This window comes from Sitodiplosis mosellana, unplaced genomic scaffold, assembly GCF_009176505.1.
Source record: "Sitodiplosis mosellana isolate CC-2019 unplaced genomic scaffold, AAFC_SMos_1.0 Smas_scaffold_6062, whole genome shotgun sequence".
In the NCBI taxonomy this organism is placed as follows: domain Eukaryota; kingdom Metazoa; phylum Arthropoda; class Insecta; order Diptera; family Cecidomyiidae; genus Sitodiplosis; species Sitodiplosis mosellana.
This window is the reverse complement of record NW_022601303.1, coordinates 634,090-657,070: the sequence shown is the minus strand read 5'-3', so window position 1 is coordinate 657,070 and position 22,981 is coordinate 634,090. Positions and strand designations below refer to the sequence as shown.

At 35.9% G+C, this 22,981-nt stretch overlaps 5 protein-coding genes across 6 annotated transcripts; 3 read left to right on the top strand and 2 right to left on the bottom strand.

Annotated features, from left to right (window-relative positions):
- The first annotated feature begins 274 nt into the window (after nucleotides 1–274).
- Nucleotides 275–3,080, top strand: LOC129573358 (glyoxylate reductase/hydroxypyruvate reductase-like). Of its 2 annotated transcripts, none has more exons than XM_055453773.1 (9): nucleotides 275–387; nucleotides 926–996; nucleotides 1,103–1,138; nucleotides 1,533–1,699; nucleotides 1,779–1,970; nucleotides 2,063–2,191; nucleotides 2,300–2,464; nucleotides 2,556–2,681; nucleotides 2,851–3,080. In XM_055453773.1, exons 1-9 carry the CDS (start codon nucleotides 313–315, stop codon nucleotides 2,967–2,969), a joined length of 1,080 nt encoding a protein of 359 aa, XP_055309748.1. In that variant the 5' UTR covers nucleotides 275–312; the 3' UTR covers nucleotides 2,970–3,080. The 2 variants fall into 2 exon arrangements, with proteins under 2 accessions (XP_055309748.1, XP_055309749.1); XM_055453774.1 differs by lacking the exon at nucleotides 275–387 and adding an exon at nucleotides 593–701 and having other exon boundaries at nucleotides 2,851–3,074.
- Nucleotides 3,081–4,490: 1,410 nt separating this feature from the next.
- LOC129573321 (vam6/Vps39-like protein) lies at nucleotides 4,491–7,832 on the top strand. The gene is made up of 8 exons (XM_055453715.1): nucleotides 4,491–4,626; nucleotides 4,713–4,961; nucleotides 5,030–5,262; nucleotides 5,343–5,604; nucleotides 5,680–5,939; nucleotides 6,006–6,401; nucleotides 6,483–6,994; nucleotides 7,077–7,832. Exons 1-8 carry the CDS (start codon nucleotides 4,536–4,538, stop codon nucleotides 7,801–7,803), a joined length of 2,730 nt encoding a protein of 909 aa, XP_055309690.1. The 5' UTR covers nucleotides 4,491–4,535; the 3' UTR covers nucleotides 7,804–7,832.
- A 406-nt stretch (nucleotides 7,833–8,238) lies between these two features.
- On the bottom strand, nucleotides 8,239–9,077 carry LOC129573342 (uncharacterized). The gene has a single exon (XM_055453744.1). The coding sequence runs from the start codon at nucleotides 9,036–9,038 to the stop codon at nucleotides 8,340–8,342; it is 699 nt and encodes a 232-aa protein (XP_055309719.1). The 5' UTR covers nucleotides 9,039–9,077; the 3' UTR covers nucleotides 8,239–8,339.
- Nucleotides 9,078–11,059: 1,982 nt separating this feature from the next.
- Nucleotides 11,060–11,485, top strand: LOC129573320 (uncharacterized). The gene has a single exon (XM_055453714.1). It carries the CDS (start codon nucleotides 11,060–11,062, stop codon nucleotides 11,483–11,485), a length of 426 nt encoding a protein of 141 aa, XP_055309689.1.
- Nucleotides 11,486–13,135: 1,650 nt separating this feature from the next.
- Nucleotides 13,136–14,930, bottom strand: LOC129573331 (glyoxylate reductase/hydroxypyruvate reductase-like). The gene is made up of 6 exons (XM_055453725.1): nucleotides 14,773–14,930; nucleotides 14,251–14,609; nucleotides 14,028–14,156; nucleotides 13,770–13,934; nucleotides 13,552–13,677; nucleotides 13,136–13,456 (listed from the first exon to the last, which is right to left on the bottom strand). The coding sequence occupies exons 1-6, from the start codon at nucleotides 14,877–14,879 to the stop codon at nucleotides 13,338–13,340; spliced, it is 1,005 nt and encodes a 334-aa protein (XP_055309700.1). The 5' UTR covers nucleotides 14,880–14,930; the 3' UTR covers nucleotides 13,136–13,337.
- Nucleotides 14,931–22,981: the final 8,051 nt, after the last annotated feature.

The window sequence follows — 22,981 nt, the reverse complement described above, 5'->3', positions numbered from 1 at the left end:
CTACTCGATTCACAACTACTGGAAAAATCCGTAGATGGAGTTAGACGTTTCAAATACGTCATGTTCTCGGCATGGTTTTGGTTTTTCATGCGAAAAAAGCTTATCGTACTAACGAAGTGAATTTTTGCTCACATTATCATTTAAGCCGGATTGGTTTTATTTGAAATTGTTGCTTGACCATGCTCAGAGGCATCTATCGTTGGAATCGAGCATTTTTCATGAGATTCTCGTAGTGATGAAAATGTTCTATCACTTGAATCAACACACATACACACATGGAGTCAGTGTGTCAATAGTGTCATTTGCCGCAAAATGATAAGCGTGCATCGGTTTTTGAAAAAAACGTGTATGTTTGCTGTGAACGTCAACAAAATAGCAACATTAAATGTAAGTATCATAGTAAAAAGCTGAAAATGAAATGAGCCACAATACCATGGCGAATCAACTAGTTTTTTTTCGTATTGTGGTTATGTGGTGTGTGTTATTGTAGAGCATTAGAAAAGTAATGGAAAACAAGACGATCAGCTGATTTTGACACAACCAACGGTACAACTCAAGGTCAAATCTTCCGGAAAATAAATAACACCGCTTCCAATTTTTTATTTCATTAGTTTGAATATTGCGATTGGCAAGCGAACAGAAAGTTGGTTTTTACCATTACAACCAATATTGGTTGAATCGAAGAAACAAACAAATCACCTGTAATTTGAAGATAAATTGTCGTCAATTGTTGTGCACTACATAAAAACCTAACATCAAATTATTGGAAATGTCAATTATTTGCCGGTTTATTTACATTTTAGGTTTTTTCGTTTTGTGTAAACGCAAAAACAAACAAACGATAATAAGCAATATTATTGTGTGATAAGCAACGACACAGGCAATTAGTGACGATTTAATGTGTTTCTATTTTCATTCAACTTAGATTCCTTGCTCAGCACGCACAACAATGACCGATACACAACTTCGTCCAAAAGTTTTAGTCACCAATCCCAGGTGGGTTATTCTGATGATTATTTCATCTTTATAATTTACTACGAAAATCAAAATCAATTTCCATTTAAATCGTTATTAAGTTTATCATTTTCTATTTGAATCACAGAACACCGCCAGCTGGAATTCAATTGTTGCGTGAAAAGTAAGTGATTTTATCGATGAATTTGTCTTGAGTTGCTTTTTTCACCCAAGTGCGAACGTTACGTCTTTTAAAAGACGTGGTTCACGTATTCACGCCTTTTTCACGTCTTCTATATAATTACCACACGAAAGACGTACGTCTTCCGTGCAGTGATAAATGGTATAGCTGAAATTTCCCTCACGCCATACTCGCGTATTCTGTATACCATTGCACAGAAGATGTACGTCTTTCAGACGGGAAATTATAAAAAAAACGTGAGAAAGGCGTGAATACGTGAACCACATCTTTTGAAAAAGTCCTTAAATCGTTGACTTTTACCTATGTTCTGATTTAGATGTCACTAGAGTTTTCATTCTAATATTAAAACACTCATTCAATATCAATCCAATGATAGATGTGATGTGATTATCGGCGAAGGAAATCCAAAGCCAACGCGTGAGGAAATTTTGAGCAAATCGGAAGGTGTCGATGCAATTTTATGGTCATGTTATGATCCGTTGAATGCTGAGGTATTAGATCGTGCTGGACCTCAACTGAAGGCAGTTTCCACGAAATCGTCTGGTAATCGAACATTTGCAATAGCATCACAAAGTACTAGGAACTAAACAATTTTTATTCTTATCCTTTTAATCTGGAACAGGCATCGATTACGTTGATGTGGCCGAATTCAAAAAACGAGGCATTCCACTGGGTCATACACCAAATATATTGAGCGATGCCGTTGCTGATTTGGCTATTGGTTTGTTGGTTTCGGCTGCCCGGCGATTCCACGAAGGCTACTTGAAAATCGTCAACGATCAATGGGATGGATTTGATCCGCAATGGATGCTTGGTTAGTGCTGAATTAAAGTGTGTGACACACATGTTTTACTCAGTAAATCATTGGAGCCAAAATCATCATTTGAATTCATTTCAATTAAACAGGTCAAGATATCAAAGGATCCACAGTCGGAATTGTTGGTTTGGGTAATGTCGGTCAAGAAATTGCCAAACGTCTTCAAGGCTTTAAAATTGGTTCCATTCTGTACACTGGTCATCGTGAGAAGGAAGAAGGTAAAATACCATCAACCTTTCGAAATATTACTCTGAATTTATTAATAAAACATTCTTAAGAAACTAAGACTAATCGAATTTCCGCACATGTTCCATATATTCCTGAAGGTAAACAACTTGGTGCGACATTTGTCTCGTTTGATGATCTACTAACTCGATCGGATTTTGTATTTGTTGTGTGCCCGTTGACCAATGAAACTCGCAACCTATTCGATAAGACGGCCTTTGCCAAAATGAAATCAACTTCGGTGTTTATCAATGTGTCACGTGGAGGTTGAATATATCACACATTTCTCCTCTGATTCACCAATCGTTTTGATAAATTTGAATTTTTCACTTTTTTGCTCAATTTTCCCTGAACCAGGCGTCGTTGTTCAAGATGATTTGGTTGAAGCACTGAAGAATGGTACCATTTTTTCGGCTGGCCTCGATGTCATGACCCCAGAACCACTTCCACCGGATCATATTCTTACGAAACTTCCAAACTGCGGTAAGCATAAATCATTATTGCACAGATAGAATTCTTTTGACATTTTTTCTTTTGATTTCATATTTCAAACAATAAATTGCTTTCTGAAATTGCTGTTTGATTTTTAACGTTAATATTGTTCTTGGAACGGAAATAAAAATGATAATATTTGGATTATTTGTGGTTACAGTGCTAGTGCCGCATTTGGGAACGGCCACTTTACGAACCGAAAATGATATGTCTTGCATTGGTGCTCAAAATATTCTCAATGTACTTGAGGGGAAAGCCATGATCTCTCCAGCCTTTTAACTATTTATAAACATCCAATGCTGTTATAAATACAAACATTTTATTGAAAAATATTTCATGTCTAAGTCTATGACGAAAGGATTTTTTGAATAAATTTTTTGCTACGAAAAATTTCGTTTGATTTCAAATTATCTTTCAGGTTGCACTTTTTGAAGAGCTGCCACCTGTTGATTGGCATTGGATGCATCTACTCGTGTGCATACAATGCTTTGCAGTGCATGTTATATCTCAATGAGATTCTTATATTCCTTCACAGCGTTCTGTTGAAGTGTTTCGATATTCTCAACCGATTCAATAGATGCATTTAAAGAAATTGTATGATATCAAAGGCATAAGCGATTAAACCAAATCAAATACGTGCATAAAACTTCGATCCACTTCAGAAAAAAGCTAGAGTTCACATTATTATTCAGAAGAATGTATTTCATTTTGATTGCAGCGCGCTTGATACGGTGTCTCCTATTAAAATTGTTTCCATTCGTTTAGTTTTAACCAGAAAAATGTGGTGTTTCGCTGTTTTAAAAATAAGATTGGAAATCGTTGAAAAATTGAACATTTTCAGAATTATTGTGGTTTAAAGATTGATTTAAAAAGAGTACTGAGATGACGTTCGGTAGATCTAAATAGGTACAGCGATTTAAGATTATTTCTATATTATTGGCTATCAACCAATTTTTACCTCTTGTCATGTTTCTGAGTGGAATAAATGTCATCGGATTGGTTATTCGAGTTCCATGATTACTCAGCGTTCATCAGTCGTAATCAGTTGATAGGTTGTGTATTCATAATAAAAATTAAAAATAGCAACTCTGCGTTGATGAATTAAGCCTACAGTTCAGTATTTCTGGATTTACTTTTCCTTCGGAATTAAGTCTATCAATATAGTTCCTTCAAAATGTTTTTCTTAACATTTTCAACGGATTTTTGAAATGTTGATCAAAATAAAATCCCAGTCAAAACACACACAAACATTCATTGAGTTAAAGCTGGTGGTTGAAATCTCATTTGTTTGAAGTGTGAACGGGCTTTTGCGACCATAACCGTGCTCCTTGAATGTCAATGTTTATCTATTAAGAATAATAACAATGTAAATTCGTATCGCTCTCTTACAGCGGTTCTTGTTTTGACATTTAAACAACGTGGAATACTGAAATTTTGACTCGCGATATTTGATTGACTGCTATGAAAAAACCGCTGTTAGGTGTCGCTACTTTCAAGGCATCAATGATGCTCAAAACTCACGACCATAACATTCCATTGCTATATCGCTCTCAGTATCTCTCGTAAGATAGCTGGAATGACGCAGCCGATGCAGGACATAAGTTTGAGCGGTGCACGTTGTTACATGGACTGAGTGTGTAATGACTATTGATGCTGCATGACTCAATCAAACATGCACAGAATTTTATCATGCATCCCCTGCGTCGTTTCCGTAATCTTGCGAGATACTGAGAGCGATATAGCAATGTGGAATGGTACAGTCCATTCCACTGAATATTTCGTTTAACAGTTGTGAAATTTATTTGAGCAAGAAAAGTGAAACAAATAACAACCTAATTTGTAAGAATGACTTCTGAAGAGAAAATCACCCACGAAGCATATACAGTGTGTCCACCTGTCTCCATTCCAGCTCAAATCGAGTCATTGGCTTGCTATGGTATGCGTTGAAATTTTGAAGAAAAAAAAAACGCTCAATATAGGCCATAATAATGTAGTATGGTTAACATTTTACAAAATTTCCAGATAATATTGTGCTATTGGGTACGCGTCAAGGCCATTTACTGATGTATGCTGTGGAACAAAATGCAACAGAAATTAAAATGGATCTTCGGCTTTTGAAACATGACAAGAATTTCAGCAAGAAACCGATCACTCAGATTGATGTCATGCCCGAATATAAGTTATTATTCAGTTTGACCGATGGACTGGTCTCAATTCATGACATTGCCCATCACACATTATTAGTTGTACATTCCAATAGTAAAACAAAAGGTCATTCCGATTGCTCGCATTTGAAGTGAAATTTCGAGAAATTTATTCTACATTATTTGACCCTTTAGGTGCAACGCTATTCGCATTAAATGTTAATCGAACAACCGCACTGACTGGTGAAACAGCATTGGTTGTTCGTCTTTGTGTGGTTATCAAACGTCAGTTACAATTTTGGTATTGGAAACACGATAAGTTGTTACAATATCGTGAACCAATTCAACTAGATGATTCGCCTAAGGCCGTCGTATGGCTCGAAAACGCAATTTGCATCGGATTTAAAACTGATTATATTGTATACGACGTAAAGATTTTTCTGATTTTTTTTTTAATTTACCGTTGAAAAATTAGTCGAACTGAGTAATGGATGAACCCTCTTTTTAGATTTCATCGGAAAGGCCACGGAAAACTGAACTCTTTCCAACAAGCTCATCAAAAACAATTGACCCATGTATTACAGTCATTAACGAACTTTTTGCTGTTGTTAAAGATGAGTTTCTTATTGCTGTAGATCCGAAAAGTTCGGTTTTGCCAGAAACATGTGCAACCAGTGGAAAAATATCAAAAGAACAAGCAACATTGCCCCAAGACCAAACAAATAAATCATTTAAATCCTTTGCTTGGTCCCATCCCATTAGTCAACTTGGTAAAATAGTTCCATTGAAATTACTGATTGATTGATGTGATTAACCATAGTTGTAAAAAAACAATCTGTTTCCAGTATGGGACGAACCCTATGCGATCGGTTTGCTCCCCAATGGTGTAGAGGTGCGTGTTCTTGATGCATCGGGTTCCATGAAAGACACCTTCATCCAGACTTTACCAGAAATTCAAAAAGCGAGGCATTTAGTAAGATCCGAAAAGGGTTGTATATTTGCAGCTTCTATGACTCAACTCTACTGCATTCAAGAAGTAGACATTCAAAAGCAATGCCAAAGTCTATTGCAACAAAATAAGTTCCAGTTGGCTCTACAGTTAATGGTGTGTAAAGTCTAATGAAAGTAAATTGTTTTAGTTATTCATAGGCTACGGACCCTTTTTTTACAGGAAATATCGGACTTGGAAGGAAAAATGATTGAAAAAAACCGTATACAAACTCTATATGCAATTGATTTATTCGTAAATAAATACTTCAAAGAATCGATGAGAGAATTTATAAAATTGGAAACTGATCCATGCGATGTCATTAGGCTTTTTCCCAATCTATTTCCCAAAGACTCGGCTGCAACGAAACTAAGTCAGTTTGCATTAGCAAAATCGAATCTACCAGTTTTAAATGGTAAAGACCTTGAAATGGCTTTGCTCGCATTGATTGACTATTTAACTGAGATTCATTTCAATATTATGCGTCAAATGGAGAATGCAAAACAAAAGAGCCACAGTAAAAATTTAAACTATCTTCTGTCCATTATCGATACCACATTATTGAAATGTTACCTAAAGGTTTGTAGTTTTCTGTTATTTCGTGAAACTTTGATATTTTCAAATTTAATTCTAATTTAACCCGAATTTTGGATTATTAAGACGAATGACTCGTTGGTAGCGCCACTAATACGTATGAATCATTTGTACTTGGATGAGGCCGAGAAGACTTTGCTAAATTTTGAAAAATTTGGAGATCTTATTGTCTTATATCAAACAAAGGGTCATCATAAGAAAGCATTACAGCTGCTCCAATCTCAAGCTGAAATTCCAAATTCAAGTCTATTTGGACACGAACGCACCATTCAATACCTTCAACATTTAGGCAATGAACACAGACGTTTGATATTCGAATTTGCTGGCTATGTTATAGAAAAAAGTCCAGAAGATGGCCTTCGAATTTTTACTGACGATATACCCGAAATTGAAAATTTACATCGCGCAGAAGTGCTCAATTATTTGTTGAAAAACCATAAAAGCCTTGTAACACCCTATTTGGAACATATCATTTTTGTGTGGAATGAACAAAAAGCCCTATTCCATAATATTTTAATTGAACAGTATCGCGAAGCTTATGTTAACATAGAAACTAGTCCCAACGGTGGTGATAAAAAGTAAGTATTAGGGTTTACAACGACATGTGCACGTTTTTTTTTTTTGTGAGTGTGAAAATTAAAAAAAACTTTTCGTTGATAGGCAAAAGGAATTCGCCAGTCAAAATATACGTGATAAGATGGTTAATTTCCTCAACAACTATGATTATCTGCATGCCGAAACCGTACTCAAAATGTTTCCAGAAAACGATTTATTCGAGGAGCGAGCAATCATTCTCGGAAAGTTGAAACGTCATGAAAAAGTCCTTGTGATTTATATCCAAATACTTTATGATATTCCGAAAGCAAATGCCTATTGTGAGGACGTTTATAATAATGCGTCGGATTCAGATGCTGCAAAAAATATTTTCATTCAGTTAATTGAAATTCTTCTGAAACCACCCACAATGCCACCATACACGGGAGTTGAATTGCATCCAAATTGTTTACAGCCTAATGTGGAAGCTGTACTGGAGCTACTTGATCATCATGCTGCCAAGTTGAATCCGGTTCCCATCCTTCAAATTCTTGCAAATGACATTTCAATCGTTCGTTTAAGAACATTTTTGGAAACAGCTTTGCAACATTCACTTGAACGCAAACGCAATCATCAATTATTGAAGGGATTGCTATACGCTTCTAATATACAATTGCAAGAACAACGCATGCATGTGGAAGCGAGAAGTGTTTTAGTATCGGAATTCAGCGTATGCCCAGTTTGTTCAAAGAAATTCACGAATCAGTGCGCATTTGTTCGCCATCGAAATGGAACTATTGTTCACTATTCATGTCGGGGACGAAACATTCCCAATCGAAATATTTTTGAATAAACTGTAATGAATACATATACATGAAAAGGTATTATTGTATATGGAGTTAAATAAAAGCAAAAAACCATTAAAAGATCTTTCAATTTGTGAAATACGTCAAAGTTTTATTTATTTTTATTTGGAACTTTACTTGACTGCCGCAACGCATAAATTGATATTTCCATTCGTTTGTAAGCTTCCTATGTATGTTTTCTCGTCACTACGAATCAACAGTGGTTGCATTTTGAGTGCACTCTTGTCGCGAATCATTCGAGAACTCTGACAGTTCTTACAGCTTTGAATCGACACTTTAAAAGCAATCGACTGGCGTATACAGATCAATTCAAGTGATAATTTTGTTTGCACTTTCAGTGCCAATCACTTCTGTTAAATCAATTTTTAAGCCATATTCCTCTTGAAAATGAGAACAAAGAAAAGACAACCCGACAAATAAAGTGCAACAAAAATTTTTTTTTATTGAAGTAATTTCCATTCAATTCTCAAAAATATTTGAAAAATCGATTGAATTCACACAATTTCCAAAGTTTATTCGTATTTTAGAGATGAATTTCATAGTCCTTCTCTTGGCACTTCAATTGAACTCGGAAGAAGTTTTCCCAGGTCTTTTCCCAAATATCAGCTTCGCAAGTTTTCACTTCGTCCTTTGGATTTGTAGCTTCAACGGTGAGCACATATCGTGTGCCAGCTACAACTTGACTCTTGCCGCTCAAGATGCGTTTCACAATCAAATCGAAGTCATCGTGTTTTTTGCCCAATTGTGTGAATGATTCTGTGACTTTTGGATGTAAATCCGCAAGGGCTTCTTCGCTAAGTGGACTGAAACCACCAAAGACGCGTAATGGTAACTGTTCGGTGGTTGTTTCGGCTTGGTCAGATCTCCATCCATATGTGCGCTTCGGCTCTTCACCACATTCAACATCGAGTTTAACAAAATTTTCCCATGGTTTCTCCCACAATGACACCGTACAGTTGACAATTTGGTTGTTTTCGTTGATTTCGGCAATTATTTTGTACAAAGAACCAGCAACTGTTTGCGACGTTGCTGTATGAATTTTAATGAATTCAAGTTGTGCACCATTTTGCTGGCCACTCAATTTGCTCATGTGCGTTGTAACACTGTTTCGAAGTTCCGTTAACTTAGTTTCGTCGGTAATTGGTCTCGGTGCACCTGGAATGCCTGCTACACACAAACCGTACAACAGTGCGAAACACACAACGAAATTCAACACAGTCATTTTGCTTGATCTGAAACGAACTGACTCAAGCAGACAACATTCTGGACCTTTTAAAGGAATGCAATTCACTGATAATTTGATGGTTGATAACAACGGATCAACAAAGTCGCTTGGCTTCCATTTGTCCGTTAGTGTGTGATGAAGAATATTTGGCTTTTTGCAGCATTTTCGTTGATAGCCCAATGTTGATACGAAATTGAATATAAACATTGGAAGCAATTATCATTTACGTTTCTTTTAATTCCACATTTCGATACGCCAAATTGTGTAAAGGTCAACATTAAATCGATTCAGTTCTATTTGGTATTTATGTGTAATGACATTGCATGGGATTAGACACAAAAAGATGAAAGTAGAGAGGGAGGAAGAGAAAGAGGGAGAATGAGAGAGAAATTCTTCCACAACTACTTTGTATCTTTCCCAATGGACTTTGATTTGGTTCCCTCTTTGTGAATCCAAATTGATATGGCTATGACAATGAACGATGATATCATGGTCATTAAATTATTTTGTAACACCCGAATTTCGTATTGTTGACTTGACTCATTAATTTGATATTCAAACCGGTCTCTTTTAAAATCTTTTCTTTCAGTAATGTAGCTAGTAGCCACTGGCTACTTGATACCAATAGATACCAATAAATAAATAAAGAACAGATAAATTTCGACACATCCAATTCTCTTACCAATGATTCAACACTTAGTGTTTTAGTACTTTCTTATAAGTAAAAAGCATCAGTTGATGAAATATTCTTCTATCAACGTATATATGAGAGAGGAAGCGTTTTGTAAACAAAATCGTTTTTTTTTTCACTCCATAACCTAGATGTGCTCGTCGGCCACTTTCTATGAACTGTTGTTTGTTTTGGTTTCTCATGCAAAAAACACTTATCGTATTGACGAAGTGAATTTTGGCACACATTATCATTCATGCCGTCGTCCAAACTAAGGAAATGTGAAATGAGATAAATCGACCATCACCAAATATAGTCGCCCACTTTTAAATGGTATGAATTGATAAAAACTTTGACCATTGGCCGTAGACAAAACGGTTATGTAAACTCTTCTGATACTTTTCGTTGCAATGCAAATTTGAACGAATGAAAGAAGTCTAGAATCAACATCAATATTTCTTAATGACTCAATTTTTCACAACAACAATAACTCTGATATTGTTTGTTCACTTTCATTTGTGCCATTGGCACAGTGCCAATCTGCTATGATGTAAACAAACCTCCTGATTTTCATAATTGGAGTGCACATTCACAATGCATGTTAGTCTCGTTTTTATGGTCTTCTGCCAATGGTAGGCTGTCATTCTTATGTCCATATTTTTATTTTTCAATTTTTCTCTTGGTTTTTTCGGCTTCAACTTTAAAAAATAATAAAATTACATGGTGACATAAAGCATTTCAGCTGCTAAATGCTTCTTTTTATCAAGTTTGTACTAAGCACTAAGTAGTATTAAGTTGTTCTATTGCAAAAAACCGGTCATTTTATTATCAAAACAAAGAGTAAAGTCGACAAAATGAAATTCGGTTGCTATAAAATAATTTAATGACCGTGATATCATCGTTCATGAACTTCGTATTAGTTATTAATCCACAAAAAAGACCAAAATCATTTGGTCATTAATACATGATAAAATTGCATCGATCGAATGCTGACTCTCAATTTGGCATATCGAAATGTGGAATTAGAAAAAAATCGTCACTGATAACTGCATATTTGAACTTCCATTTATGTTATGTTTATATTCAATTTTGTATCAACATTAGGCTATCAACGAAAATTCTGCCCAAAGCCAAATTTTTTTTATCACATACACACACACTAACGGACAAATGGAAGCCAAGCGACTTTGTTGATCCGTTGGTATTGTTGTTTTTTTTTGTTTTCGTTGTCGTTGCCGTTGCTATTATTTTTATCAACCAACACTATCACACTACTAGTGTTAGTTGTCTGCGTTTAAAAGGCCCAGAACGTTGCTTGTTTGAGTCAGTTCGTTTCCGATCAAGCAAAATGACTGTGTTGAATTTCGTTCTGTGTTTATCGCTGTTGTGCGGTTTGTGTGTAGCAGGCATTCCAGCAACCACCGAACCATTGCCATTGCCACCATCTGGATTTGGTGGCTTTGGCGGTTTCAGTCCACTTAGCGAGAAAGCCCTTGCGGATTTACATCCAAACGTCACAGAATCATTCAAACAATTGGGCAAAAAACACGATGACTTCGATTTGATTGCAAAACGCATCTTGAGCGGCAAGAGTCAAGTTGTAGCTGGCACACGATATGTGCTCACCGTTGAAGCCACAAATCTAAAGGGCGAAGTGAAAACATGCGAAGCTGATATTTGGGAAAAGACCTGGGAAAACTTTTTCCTAGTAAAATTGAAGTGCCAAGAAAAGGACTATGAAATACGAATAAACTTTGAAGATCGTGTGAATTAAAATCGAAACATTCGAATATTTGAGAATTGAATAAAATTTACTTGAATAAAAAAAAACATTTTTACTGCACTCGTGTCTGGCCGTGTTTTATTTTCATGAGTATGTTTAAAAATTGATCTAAAAAGTTTTGCCTGAGATCTTGCATCATTTTGTTCACACTTGATTTCATATGTAAAACGTAAACACCAATCGATTGCTTTTAAAGAGTCCATTCATTCAATATTGATATGATCGTTTAACGTTCATTGCCATGTTTTCGTAGAATCCTGTCATTAAAATAAAATGATTCATTTGGACTGAATGCTTGTTGCAACAGTGGGCTATAAGACATTTTGAAGGTATCATTCAGTATTATCATCATCATTTGAATACATTAAAAATATTTGGAGCATCAATATAAGAAAGCTGCCAACTGTACTGACTTTTTCAGTATCATACTGATTTCAACCCATTTTTTTTGTTCTTTACTGAAATATACTGAATTTTGGACACTCATACTGAATTTGTTCTGATTTCTGAAACTTGTTCGGACTTTGCTCAGAAATGCAGGACTTATCGAAAATTTGGTGATTTTTCATGAAATTTTGATTTTAATTTAACATTTTTAAAGTCCTATGTTTGGGGCGTTCAATGCATATTCGAACGCTCCAAAATGTGCACAATACTTATTTCAATACCTACTAATGCTATCATTTTTGCTTTGATTGTAAAATCTCAAGAATTTATCCAAACAAAATCATAAATTAAACAATTAAATCGAAAGAAATTTGATTTCGTGTGACTGGTGACTGCTACATGTAACATGTATCAATGCTATTAACGCAAGTTGCACAGCCAACAGTAATTAACAAAGCAAATGGTCCATATTCAGTAAGTAAGTTGCATATAGGATTAATAGAGGCGCCATCTATCGCTGCGCTTTTGAACTCTTATGTATTCCATTGACCCCAATGATATATTTGGGAAAGATAGTGGCGCCACGCTTTATTGTCATGCTTTATACGTAAAGTTCTAGAAGAAAGTTCATACGCTGTCATCAATGTATTTACATTGGCTGTATGGTCCCATTGTAACAAAGCGATATGGAAGACAAAACTTCGGATTGATTTTGAGACGCAATCGTCTATGAGATATCAACAGTTTGGGTGCGTGAAACAATATTGTACCGCAAATAAAATTACTGAATGCAACACAAACAAAGTTCCATCAGAAGCACGATCGGTAGAGATTTTCAATCATTTAGAAAAAAAAAACGTACCGTTTGCAAATTTTTCCTTAATAATTGAATTCGTTTTTTGTTTCCCTCGTACTTCAACTCCGGCAGAGTGAATATTTGCCACAGTGAAAAAATTTGGAAAAACGAAAGTTCATCTCTTCAAATAACTATAATAACCACATTGAGGTCAATTTTAACTGTTCAATACAATATGGAATTCACATGTACCGAATTCCACGGTTTCCTAAAACTCCTCAAAGTATTCTGAAGAAAATCTCTGCCCAAGAAAAATATGATTTCAAAACGAAACAATCAAGTCCAGGTGTAATGTCAGTTGATTTCTACGATTCTGAATAGTCTAATTTATCCGTTTTAAGAGTCATTCTCACTGTAAACACATACATTAATAATTTTTGTGATATTTTACTGTAATTAAACGTGTTTTGGAACATACTGGATTTTCGTACTGATTTTTCGAACACACTACTAATTTTTTGATAAAATACTATACTTATTTTCAGCAAGACGGAGTTGGCAGATTTATTTTATAAGGGATACATCGATCTCGGTTGGATGTGATGCAAGGCCTACTGCTGAAAATGTACGCACCATCGAAAAGAGAAAATTCCAATTGAATCAATAAGCGGAATAAATGAGTGGTTTTCCTTCGATGCCATTCAGAATATTTTGAGCAGCTAATATGGCCATTTCGTCTCTGGTCTTTTTGGTTGCCGATGCTAAATGTGGAATCAATACTATCCACACGATGCAAAAACAAAACGCAAGAAATAAATCAAAGGCTTCAAAAAGAAAAGAATTCTATCTGTGGAATAATATGATTGTTGCTCACCGCAGTTTGGAAGTTTCGTAAGAATATGATCTGGTGGAAGTGGTTCTGGGGTCATGACATCGAGACCGGCCGAAAAAATGGTACCATTCTTCAGTGCTTCAACCAAATCATCTTGAACAACGACGCCTGATTCAGGGAAAAATTGAGCAAAAAAGTGAAAAATTCAAATTTATCAAAATAATTGGTGAATCAGAGGGGAAATGTGTTATATATCCAACCTCCACGCGACACATTGATAAACACCGAAGTTGATTTCATTTTGGCAAACGCCGCCTTATTGAATAGATTGCGAGTTTCATTGTTCAAGGGGCATACAACAATTACAAAATCCGATCGAGTTAGTAGATCATCGAACGAGACAAATGTTGCACCAAGTTGTTTACCTTTTAGGAATATATGGAACATGTGGGGAAAATCGATTAGTCTTAGTTTCTTAAGAATGTTTTATTAATAAATTCAGAGTAATATTTCGATACCTTCTTCCTTCTCACGATGACCAGTGTACAGAATGGAACCAATTTCGAAGGCTTTGAGTCGTTTGGCGATTTTTTGACCGATGCCACCCAACCCAACGATTCCGACCGTTGATCCTTTAAGATCTTGTCCTTTTTTTGTTCGAATCATTTGCACATTTTTATCCATATACAATGTCAATTCAAATTATATAAATTTATTAGTTAAAAACACTGGAATACGAACCGAGCATCCATTGTGGATTGTACCGGTCCCATTGATTGTTGATAATTTTCAAAAAGGCTTCATGGAATCGACGAGCTGCGGAAATTGTCAATGCAACCGTGAAATCAGCAACGGCATCATTTGATATGTGTGGTAAATAGCCGAGTGGAATATTGCGCTTTTTAACTTCATTTATATCAACGTGATCCAATCCAGCCGAAGACACTGAGATCGCCTTCAATTGCGGTCCAGCACGATCTAATGCCTCAGCATTCAGATGATGATAATGTGTCCACAAAATCCCATCGACACCCGCCGATTTGCTCAAAATTTCTTCCCGCGTTGAATTCGGTTGACCTTCACAAATGATCACATCACATCTACAATTGTATTTAATTGATTAGTCGACATTTATTCATGTTTAGTTAATTATTTATTTCGACGTTTCTTTGTGATAAGTATTGAATTAATTTTTTCAATCGTTTTTTGATTCAGGAAAAACCCAAGAAACTATTTGAAGTGCTTAACTATTGAGTTGCTTACTTTTCACGTAGTAATTGAATGCCGGCGGCTGGTGTTTTCGGATTTGTAATTAAAACTGTTGGACGACGTTGTGCATCAGTCATTATCGTTCGTATTGCACCCCACATTGTGCCTACTACTTTGAATGAAATGTTAGAAATGAAAAAAACGAAATCCTTGAACACGATTTCTCACAATTTACTCTATTTATACATTGGCAACTGTGATAATTCGGTTACACAACAGTTGTATTTTCATTGATAACGTTCATTATTATCAGCTGGTTAATGTCTATGACATTTGTTTCGATTACATTCAAACAGATTCGTAATCAGTTTGTTGCGCGCACGTTTTGTCACATTCAGTTTACTAATTTGCAAATACAGTGAACCCTCAGAAATTAGAAGGTGTCTGTAAATTAGGTACTTCTAATTTCTGAAACCTTCTAATTTTAGAGGTAAAATTTTTCTTATAACATTTTCCCATATATCGCATGAAACGCACTTTTCGAATATAAAAACTTCATTTGTTGATAAAAAATATCACTTTCAAACCAGTTAGAAACAATATTCAAACATTTGCTTCGTCTGAATAAAAACTATTCTTCAAAAAAAATTCAAAAAAATTCCTGGAGGAATATCACGCTTCAGAATAGTGGCGATATGTTTAGATATTTGAGATATTTTAAATAAACATGACATATTTTCGAATATTTCGAATAAATAATCAAGATTTGTGTGGATTTTTTGGAGATATTTTAGATTCTTGAATTGTCCAAGATGGTGGACGTTGTCTCGGCTTAAATGTCATTCATATTCACAAATATCCACCTTATTTTGCCTTATTCACAAATATTCACCATATTTCATATGAAAGATTCTTAGAGATATATCGGATTTTTTTTTTTGAATATTTGAAATAATCTAAACGTGATATTCCCTTAGAAAAATTCAAGGAATTGTTGACCATCGATAAAACAATCCGCTTTCGTTTGCATTGTAAATCTGCGCCATCAAAGTCTTTTTTGCACAGAATGGATGAATAAACAGTGTTATTGATTCGCTTGAGACTGTTTTTTCTTCTTTTGCTTGACAATGACACTGCAGACATATTTTCATATTCGTTCGATTTAATGTAACTAATGGCTGAATCTGAAACACCATAATCCAAAACCAAGCGATTTGCCCGAACACCAGCATCAAGTTGGTGGAGAATTTGCAGTGCTTGTACTTTTTGTTCAATTCAAAATGTTGTCATCTTGAATTTTTTATTATTCGATGACATCTTTATTGAAATCAAATTTTTTTATTGGGTCGAACCTCCAAACATTTGACCAGTGCATGCACGCACTTTTTGCAAGAGCATCAAAAAATTGCAAATCATACTTGGTTTCATGCCAAATATTTCGTTTGTGTAATAAACTACTCAACAGCTACAATGCTGTGAATAAATAAATCTCATATAGGAAATTGGACTCGGAAATTAGAAGATAATCTTCTAATTTCAGAAGCCGCAATGCTTTGAAAATGCCTCTTCTAATTTCTGAGGGTCTACTGTAGTCACTTTTAATGTTTTTTTTTGTAAACTGTCTGCGTCGGGGCACTTTTATTTGAAATCTAACGTTCATTGTTATTGTCAAGCTTATTATCAATGTTTATATAAATTTTATATACTAAACGATTTAAATTTTGTTGCTTTACATGCATTAGAATCTACTAGAAAGTGAAAAAATTCCAATTAATTAACACAAAAAAATTATCTCTGAAATAGGTGTTGCGTTATAAACACTTTTAGATTGTGTGACACGATCAATGATTCGTTTACCGAAACGAGTGAAAGCGTTGAATATGTAACAAGAAGTAAGTTGTTTTTTTTTAGTAGCAATACTTTGTCATGGCGTTAAAATGAATTCAAATATTAGTTTTATTCGATAATTTGCTTTTTTTAACGCAATTTGATGATTCAGCTGTGCACAGTGAGACTAATTTTGATAACCGCATGAATGGATCCGTGCACTTATTTTCAAGCGTGGAAGTATGTGGCGCGTATAATTCGAACTCGCTGAATTTTATAGAGCCACGTCACAGGTCGTTGCTGGTACTTTGTATTGAATATTCGTCGGAATCAAGGATAACAGCACACAAATTCTTAACTGTACGGTACTGTACGGTGTCACTGTGGGAGAAACCATGGGAAGCTTTTATTAAATTTGAACTTGAGTGTGAACTGATTGATTTATTACCAGCCGAAACAATTACTGAGACATCCGGATTTGGCGGCTTTCAGTCCACCTAGCGAGAAAGCCATCACGGAATTGCACCCAAAGGTCACGGAAACATTCACGTAATCGAGCAAAAAAATACGAAGACTTCGATTCGGTTGTGAAACGCATATGAGCGGCAAGAGTCAAGTTGAAGCAGTTGTAGCTGGCACACGATATGTGCTCACCGTTGAAGCCGCAATTTGCGGCCCGCAAATCCAAAGGACGAAGTGAAAACATACGAAGCTGATAAAAGCTTGGGAAAAGAGCTGGGAACACTTCTTCCTAGTAAAATTGACGTGCGATGGGAAGGTTTATGGTATCCTACTGGAATCTGAATAAACTTTGGAAATCGTTCGAATTCATTCGATTATTCAAATATTTAATTGTTGCGTGGAAATTGTTTGAATAAAATAAATTTTTACTGCACTTCTTTGGTCGTGTTTTTTATTCTTTTTTCAACATTGTTATGGTTTACAAATTGGTTTAAATAGAATTTTAAGAAGAAGTGGGGTGAAGAGATGCTAACAAATGAAATGAACATTTTAAATTACTGAGTTAGTACAATCTAACTGATTTTCATATTTGCACCCAATTCCCACTCTGATCTCACTGTTTTTTTTTTTGTAAATTCAGAAAAAAAATCGAAAATTAATCCCGTTTTTTTCATTTATGGCTTCTTTTATTCGACATCAGAACAAAAATTTCATTTCTCTTGTATTTTTTTTTTATAATTGTTCAAAATGTTTGATAAATGATCATTTGACGGTCTGAGAAGAAAAACCTTTCCTACAAAACCTGTGCGCAGAACACAAACACAGAAATTTTTTAGTCAAAAGGCGAACAGCAAATTTTCGGGCGCAAAAAACTTTACATTTTTTCTGGCAGAGCAAAAGCAGTAGTCAATAAAGGAAAAGCAACAGTCAATAGAATATTTTATTGTCAACGTATATTTCTAGAAAGTGGGAGAGAGATTGCGTTTTTTATATGAAGAGCTGAAACAGATATAGATTGTTTTTTTTATGGATTGATCAAGAGTTGAGTTAAATGATGGAAAAATTAGAATTATGAGCAATTTATCTTAAAACTGAAACGTTATCCTATAACCGTACAAAGTCAATCAGTGATGAATTGCAAAATTGATTCTGTCACTTTATTCAAGAACTATTTGTTTCTTTGTTGTAGAAATAAACCCTGAAATCAGAGGCAATGTACTTATTATTTTCACATTTGTTTCAATTCATTTCTATTTGGTTCGGATCCAAATATTCCAATACTTTTGGTTGGAAATATTTTCAAATTCTAGAAATGAAAGTTTTCACACGATTAATCCATGTGTCATGAGTTCAATTATTGAATCCATTTAACGAAATCATGTATTGATTTCAAACTTAACTACGTTTTATTAAATCTTTGAAATGCGTGATCTAGTTCTTCTTCAAGCGGTGAACTGTTTTCATGTGCCGATTAGTATTGCTTTCCTGGACAAAGCTTGCTGCACACACTTTGCATTCGATTCGGTCTCCGGTGTGATCTTTTCGCATGTGAAACTTCAATTTTTGTATGGAACGAGAATAATCTTTGCACAAATGGCATTGATACTGATGGTAGCCACAGCTATCTTCATGGACCTCTTTTGCATCTGCGGTTACGTATCCTCCGAAGCACTTGGAGCATTGAAACGGGAATCGATCGTCGTGTGTTGATGACAAATGTTGATTTAGTTTAATCTGTTCGATGAATTGTTTGCCACAAATTCCACATTCGATCGATCTTTTGGCGCCGTGTTTTGATTGCATGTGCCGCTTCAAATGATGCTTGTAAAAAGTTTTGTAACGACACTGATTGCATGCGAAAATAATTCGTTGGCAGCACGTTTCGTGTGTTTGCCTATCTTCCGGAGTGGCAAATCGTCGACCACATTTCGCACAAGCATTACGCAGTTCATCTTTGTGAGTCATTGAATGGCTTCGAAGCCGAGCGTTGGTTCTAAAGGATTTAGAACAAATTGAGCACTCGAATCGTGTTTCTCCGGTGTGAGTTCACAAGTGTACTTTGAGTGTATACTTGTCACGTGTCAAATGATTGCACACATGACATTTGTGCTTCTTTCGATTTTTGGCCACTTGATTCCTGGGAATCGTTCGTTTGTTTCGTCTTTTGAAGCTTCCATTCCGTTTCTTCCCACTGCCAACTGGTTGCGGTGGTTGAATATCGACTGCGTCGCCCATATGCTCTTCGTTGTCATCATCGTTTGCGGCGGCGCTTTCATTCGATCGTTCGCATGGTGTTGAGTCTTTTTCTTTGCCCGTCTCTTCTTCTTCACATTTGATTTTATCCTTCACCTCGTCGAAGTCATCGCCAAAGTCAACCGGTCCTTCGTAACTCGCACGATATCGTCCATCAACCTTCGGTCGTGGTATGTTCATGACACTTTCATCGCCGTCGTGGGGCTCTCCTTCAATACTAGGCTCTCGCTTGACTTCAACATTTGCTGGCTTTGACTTGCGCTGGCATTGTTTGCCACAAACACCTTTGAATGGTTTCATTTTCTGTTGGATTTAGAAAAAAAATTAAAATCTATCATGAACAAATGAATTGACTCAATGGAAAATACGTGTTTGTCGCTTCTATGTCCAACACAGAAAATTTTACACCAAATGTACGCATACGCTTGTACGTAGGTTATTTGTCATTATTTTTCGTGAATATTCAATCGATTTGTAATTTCCAAAACGGAATCGCCAAATTCCAAGCCGAAATAATTAACAAAAACTGCCCAACACTTACGTCATGAAATGTTCTGTCGATGCCTTTTTTCTACTGCACGCGGAATTAATCCTTTTTTCGCGTATCGCCCAACTCTGTAACTTTATGAACAATGGCAAGCTCACAACAACCTACAGCATCAATGCTGAGATGCCCACACTTGCTTATGCGTGTGTTGGTGACTTTTGTTGAGTTGTCAACGAAGTCACTTGGTCTCGATGAGTAGCTGTCTTGTGAACAAATTCTGAGCTCAATTCAAAATTTTCAGTTAAATTCGCGCGACATTTTTCGTTTCAATTGCAAATACGTGGTTTGAAACAAAATCGTTTGGAATTACCAACATTCTGTTATTTGAATTGAAAACTATTGATGTATGATTGATGGAATTGGGCAATTGACTACTTTTTGCTGAGCGGCTGTTCAGCTAAAGAGCAAACACAAGTTATTATCATATTAAATTCCTTCATTCTTCGATAATCATTCAACACCAAAATGTAATTCACTCATTTTTCACACTTTAAAACAATGGATTTGGATTGTTCAATGATATCTGCCTGTTGCATTTAGGGAGTAACCTTTGCAATATTACGCATTTCGATTAGATTTATCATCCTTCGTGAAAACTCACCATGAATCAAATTCCGACTGTGTATTAAAAAATGAAGAGCATGTTTTAAAGCGGTGAGCAAATTTTGAAATAATTCATTCATTTCAACAGATATTGGTTCGATATCTTCTGCGATGTTGTACAGCTTGACAAGACCAATAGTTTTTGCGTAGACACCAATTCAATATTTCTTGTCATTAAAATGAAAATTGCAAAGAATTACGAGAGAAACATGCTTTGCATGAAACTTTGGCCAAGTATAATTCGTAAAAGTAACAAACACTCTCTCCAACTCACCCTGATAGATATGTACAATAGGGCGGGCCGAATTTTTTCATGTAGAGTACGCGTTTTTTGTTTGACCTGAAACAATTTTTTTCGAGCTTCCCTCCTATCTCTCAGGTGCATGTTTCTGTGTGAATAACCACATGTGATTAAAAGATATGTGCCGTCAAGTAACTAAACTCGCTGGTATTTCTGAAAAATTCTACAGTCCAGCAGAAAAAAAATTGAATTCGAACTAATGAAGTTGGACTAATGATGCGCCTATGTTGAAAATATTTGGAATGTGATACTGTTTGAAGAAGATTTAGCAGGAAATCAAGTCGATGAACAATGGACTGATCTAGACCACTTGCATCTTTCGCTGTGTAAGGCAAATAAAAGTCAGCCTTCTTCTCCTCTACTTTATTTCGGTTTGAATTTATTTCGGTGTTATTTCATTCACAAATTGAGCTTACATTTAAAGTGGATTTTATGTCAATCTGGATTCAGAAAATTTGGAAATAATTCGAAATATTTAAATAGATAATGTTTCGAGTGTATGGAAGTATAAGTTCAGTTGATGCGAGTTAATGGGTCTGTTTAAAATAATCATAAAGAAATTGGGCTCAAGCTTAACTACGTTGTGTTAAATCTGTGGAATGCGTGACCTAGTTCTTCTTCATGCGGTGAATTGTTTTCATGTGGTGATTGGCATGACCTTTGCAAGCAAAACTTGCTACACACACTTTGTCTCCGCTCTCCGGTGTGATCCTTTCGCATGTGAATCTTCAATTTGTGTTTGTCTCGACGATACTCTTTGCACAAATGACATTGATACTGACGGTGGCCACAGCTATCTTCATGGGCATTTTTTGTTTCTTCGGTTGCGTATCCTCCGAAGCATTTGGAGCATTGGAATTTGAATTGGTCGCTGTGAACGGAACAACAAATGCTGATTTAAATAAATCTGTCTGACGAATTGTTTGCTGCGAATTTCACATTCGATCGATCTTTTGGCTCCGTGTTTTGATTGCATGTGCCTCATCAATGATTGCTTGTAAACACTTGTGTAATGACACTGATTACATGCGAAAAGGCTTCGTTGGCAGCGCGTTTCGTGAGTTTGCTTATCTTCCGGAGTGGCAAATCGTCGACCACATTTGGAACAAGCATAAGGCAGTTCATCTTTGTGCGTCATCGAATGACTTCGGAGAGCAGAGTTGATTGCAAAAGATTTGAAACAAATTGAGCACACGAACGCTTTGCTCCGCTGTGAATCCGCATATGAACTGTCAAATTAGATTTGATGATCGTTCTATATCCGCAAATATCGCATTCGAATTCCTGGGGATCGCATAGTCTTTCATGATCGATCTTGTCTGATTCTTGTTCAAATCCTCCATTACATTTTGAACAATGAAATTGACCATGCGTTTTCTTATGACAGTTCAAATCAAATTTTTGTGCAAAGGACTTCAAACAAACATCGCACTGAAATGGCTTTTCTCGAGTGTGAATCCGCAAGTGTCTTATGAGTTCAGCGTTGCAACGTGCCAAATGATTGCATACATGGCATTTGTGCTTCTTTTGCTTTTTGGCCGCTTGATTCCTGGGAATCGTTCGTTTATTTCGTCGTTTGGAGCTTCCATTACGTTTTTTCCCACCACCAGGTTGTTTTGATGGCTGGACATCAATTGCGTCACCCATAGGCCCTTTGTTGTCATCATCATTGGCGGCAACGCTGTCATTCGATCGGTCACATGGTTTCGAGTCCTTTCCGTTGCCCGTCTCTTCTTCTTCATATTTGATCGCATCCTTTACTTCATCGAAGTCATAGCCAAAGTCGACCGGTCCCTCGTAATTCGCACGATATCTTCCCTCAAGCCTCGGGCGTGGTATGTTCATGACATTGTCACCGTTATTGGTGGGCTCTTCTTTAATCACCGGCTCTTGCTTTACTTCAATCTTTGCCAACTTTGACTTGCGCTTGCAGCTTCGACCAGAAACGACTTTAAATGGGTTCATTATCTGTTGAATTCAGGAAGAAAATTACAAAAAATAAATATGAATAAATGAATCAACTCGATTGAAACCACGTGTTTGACACGTCTGTGCCACTGAAAATCTACACACCAAATGTGCGCAATTTTATTTAAGGTTATTTATCATCTATTCACATGATCCTCACAATAATTATGTTAATTTTATCAAAGAATTCCAAAAATCCATATCTAACAATGGAACAAATGAAAAATATTCAAGACTTACGTGCGTCGGTGAATTTTTTTGCTGAAAATCAGAGCGATTCTATTTGCGTATCGTTTTATACA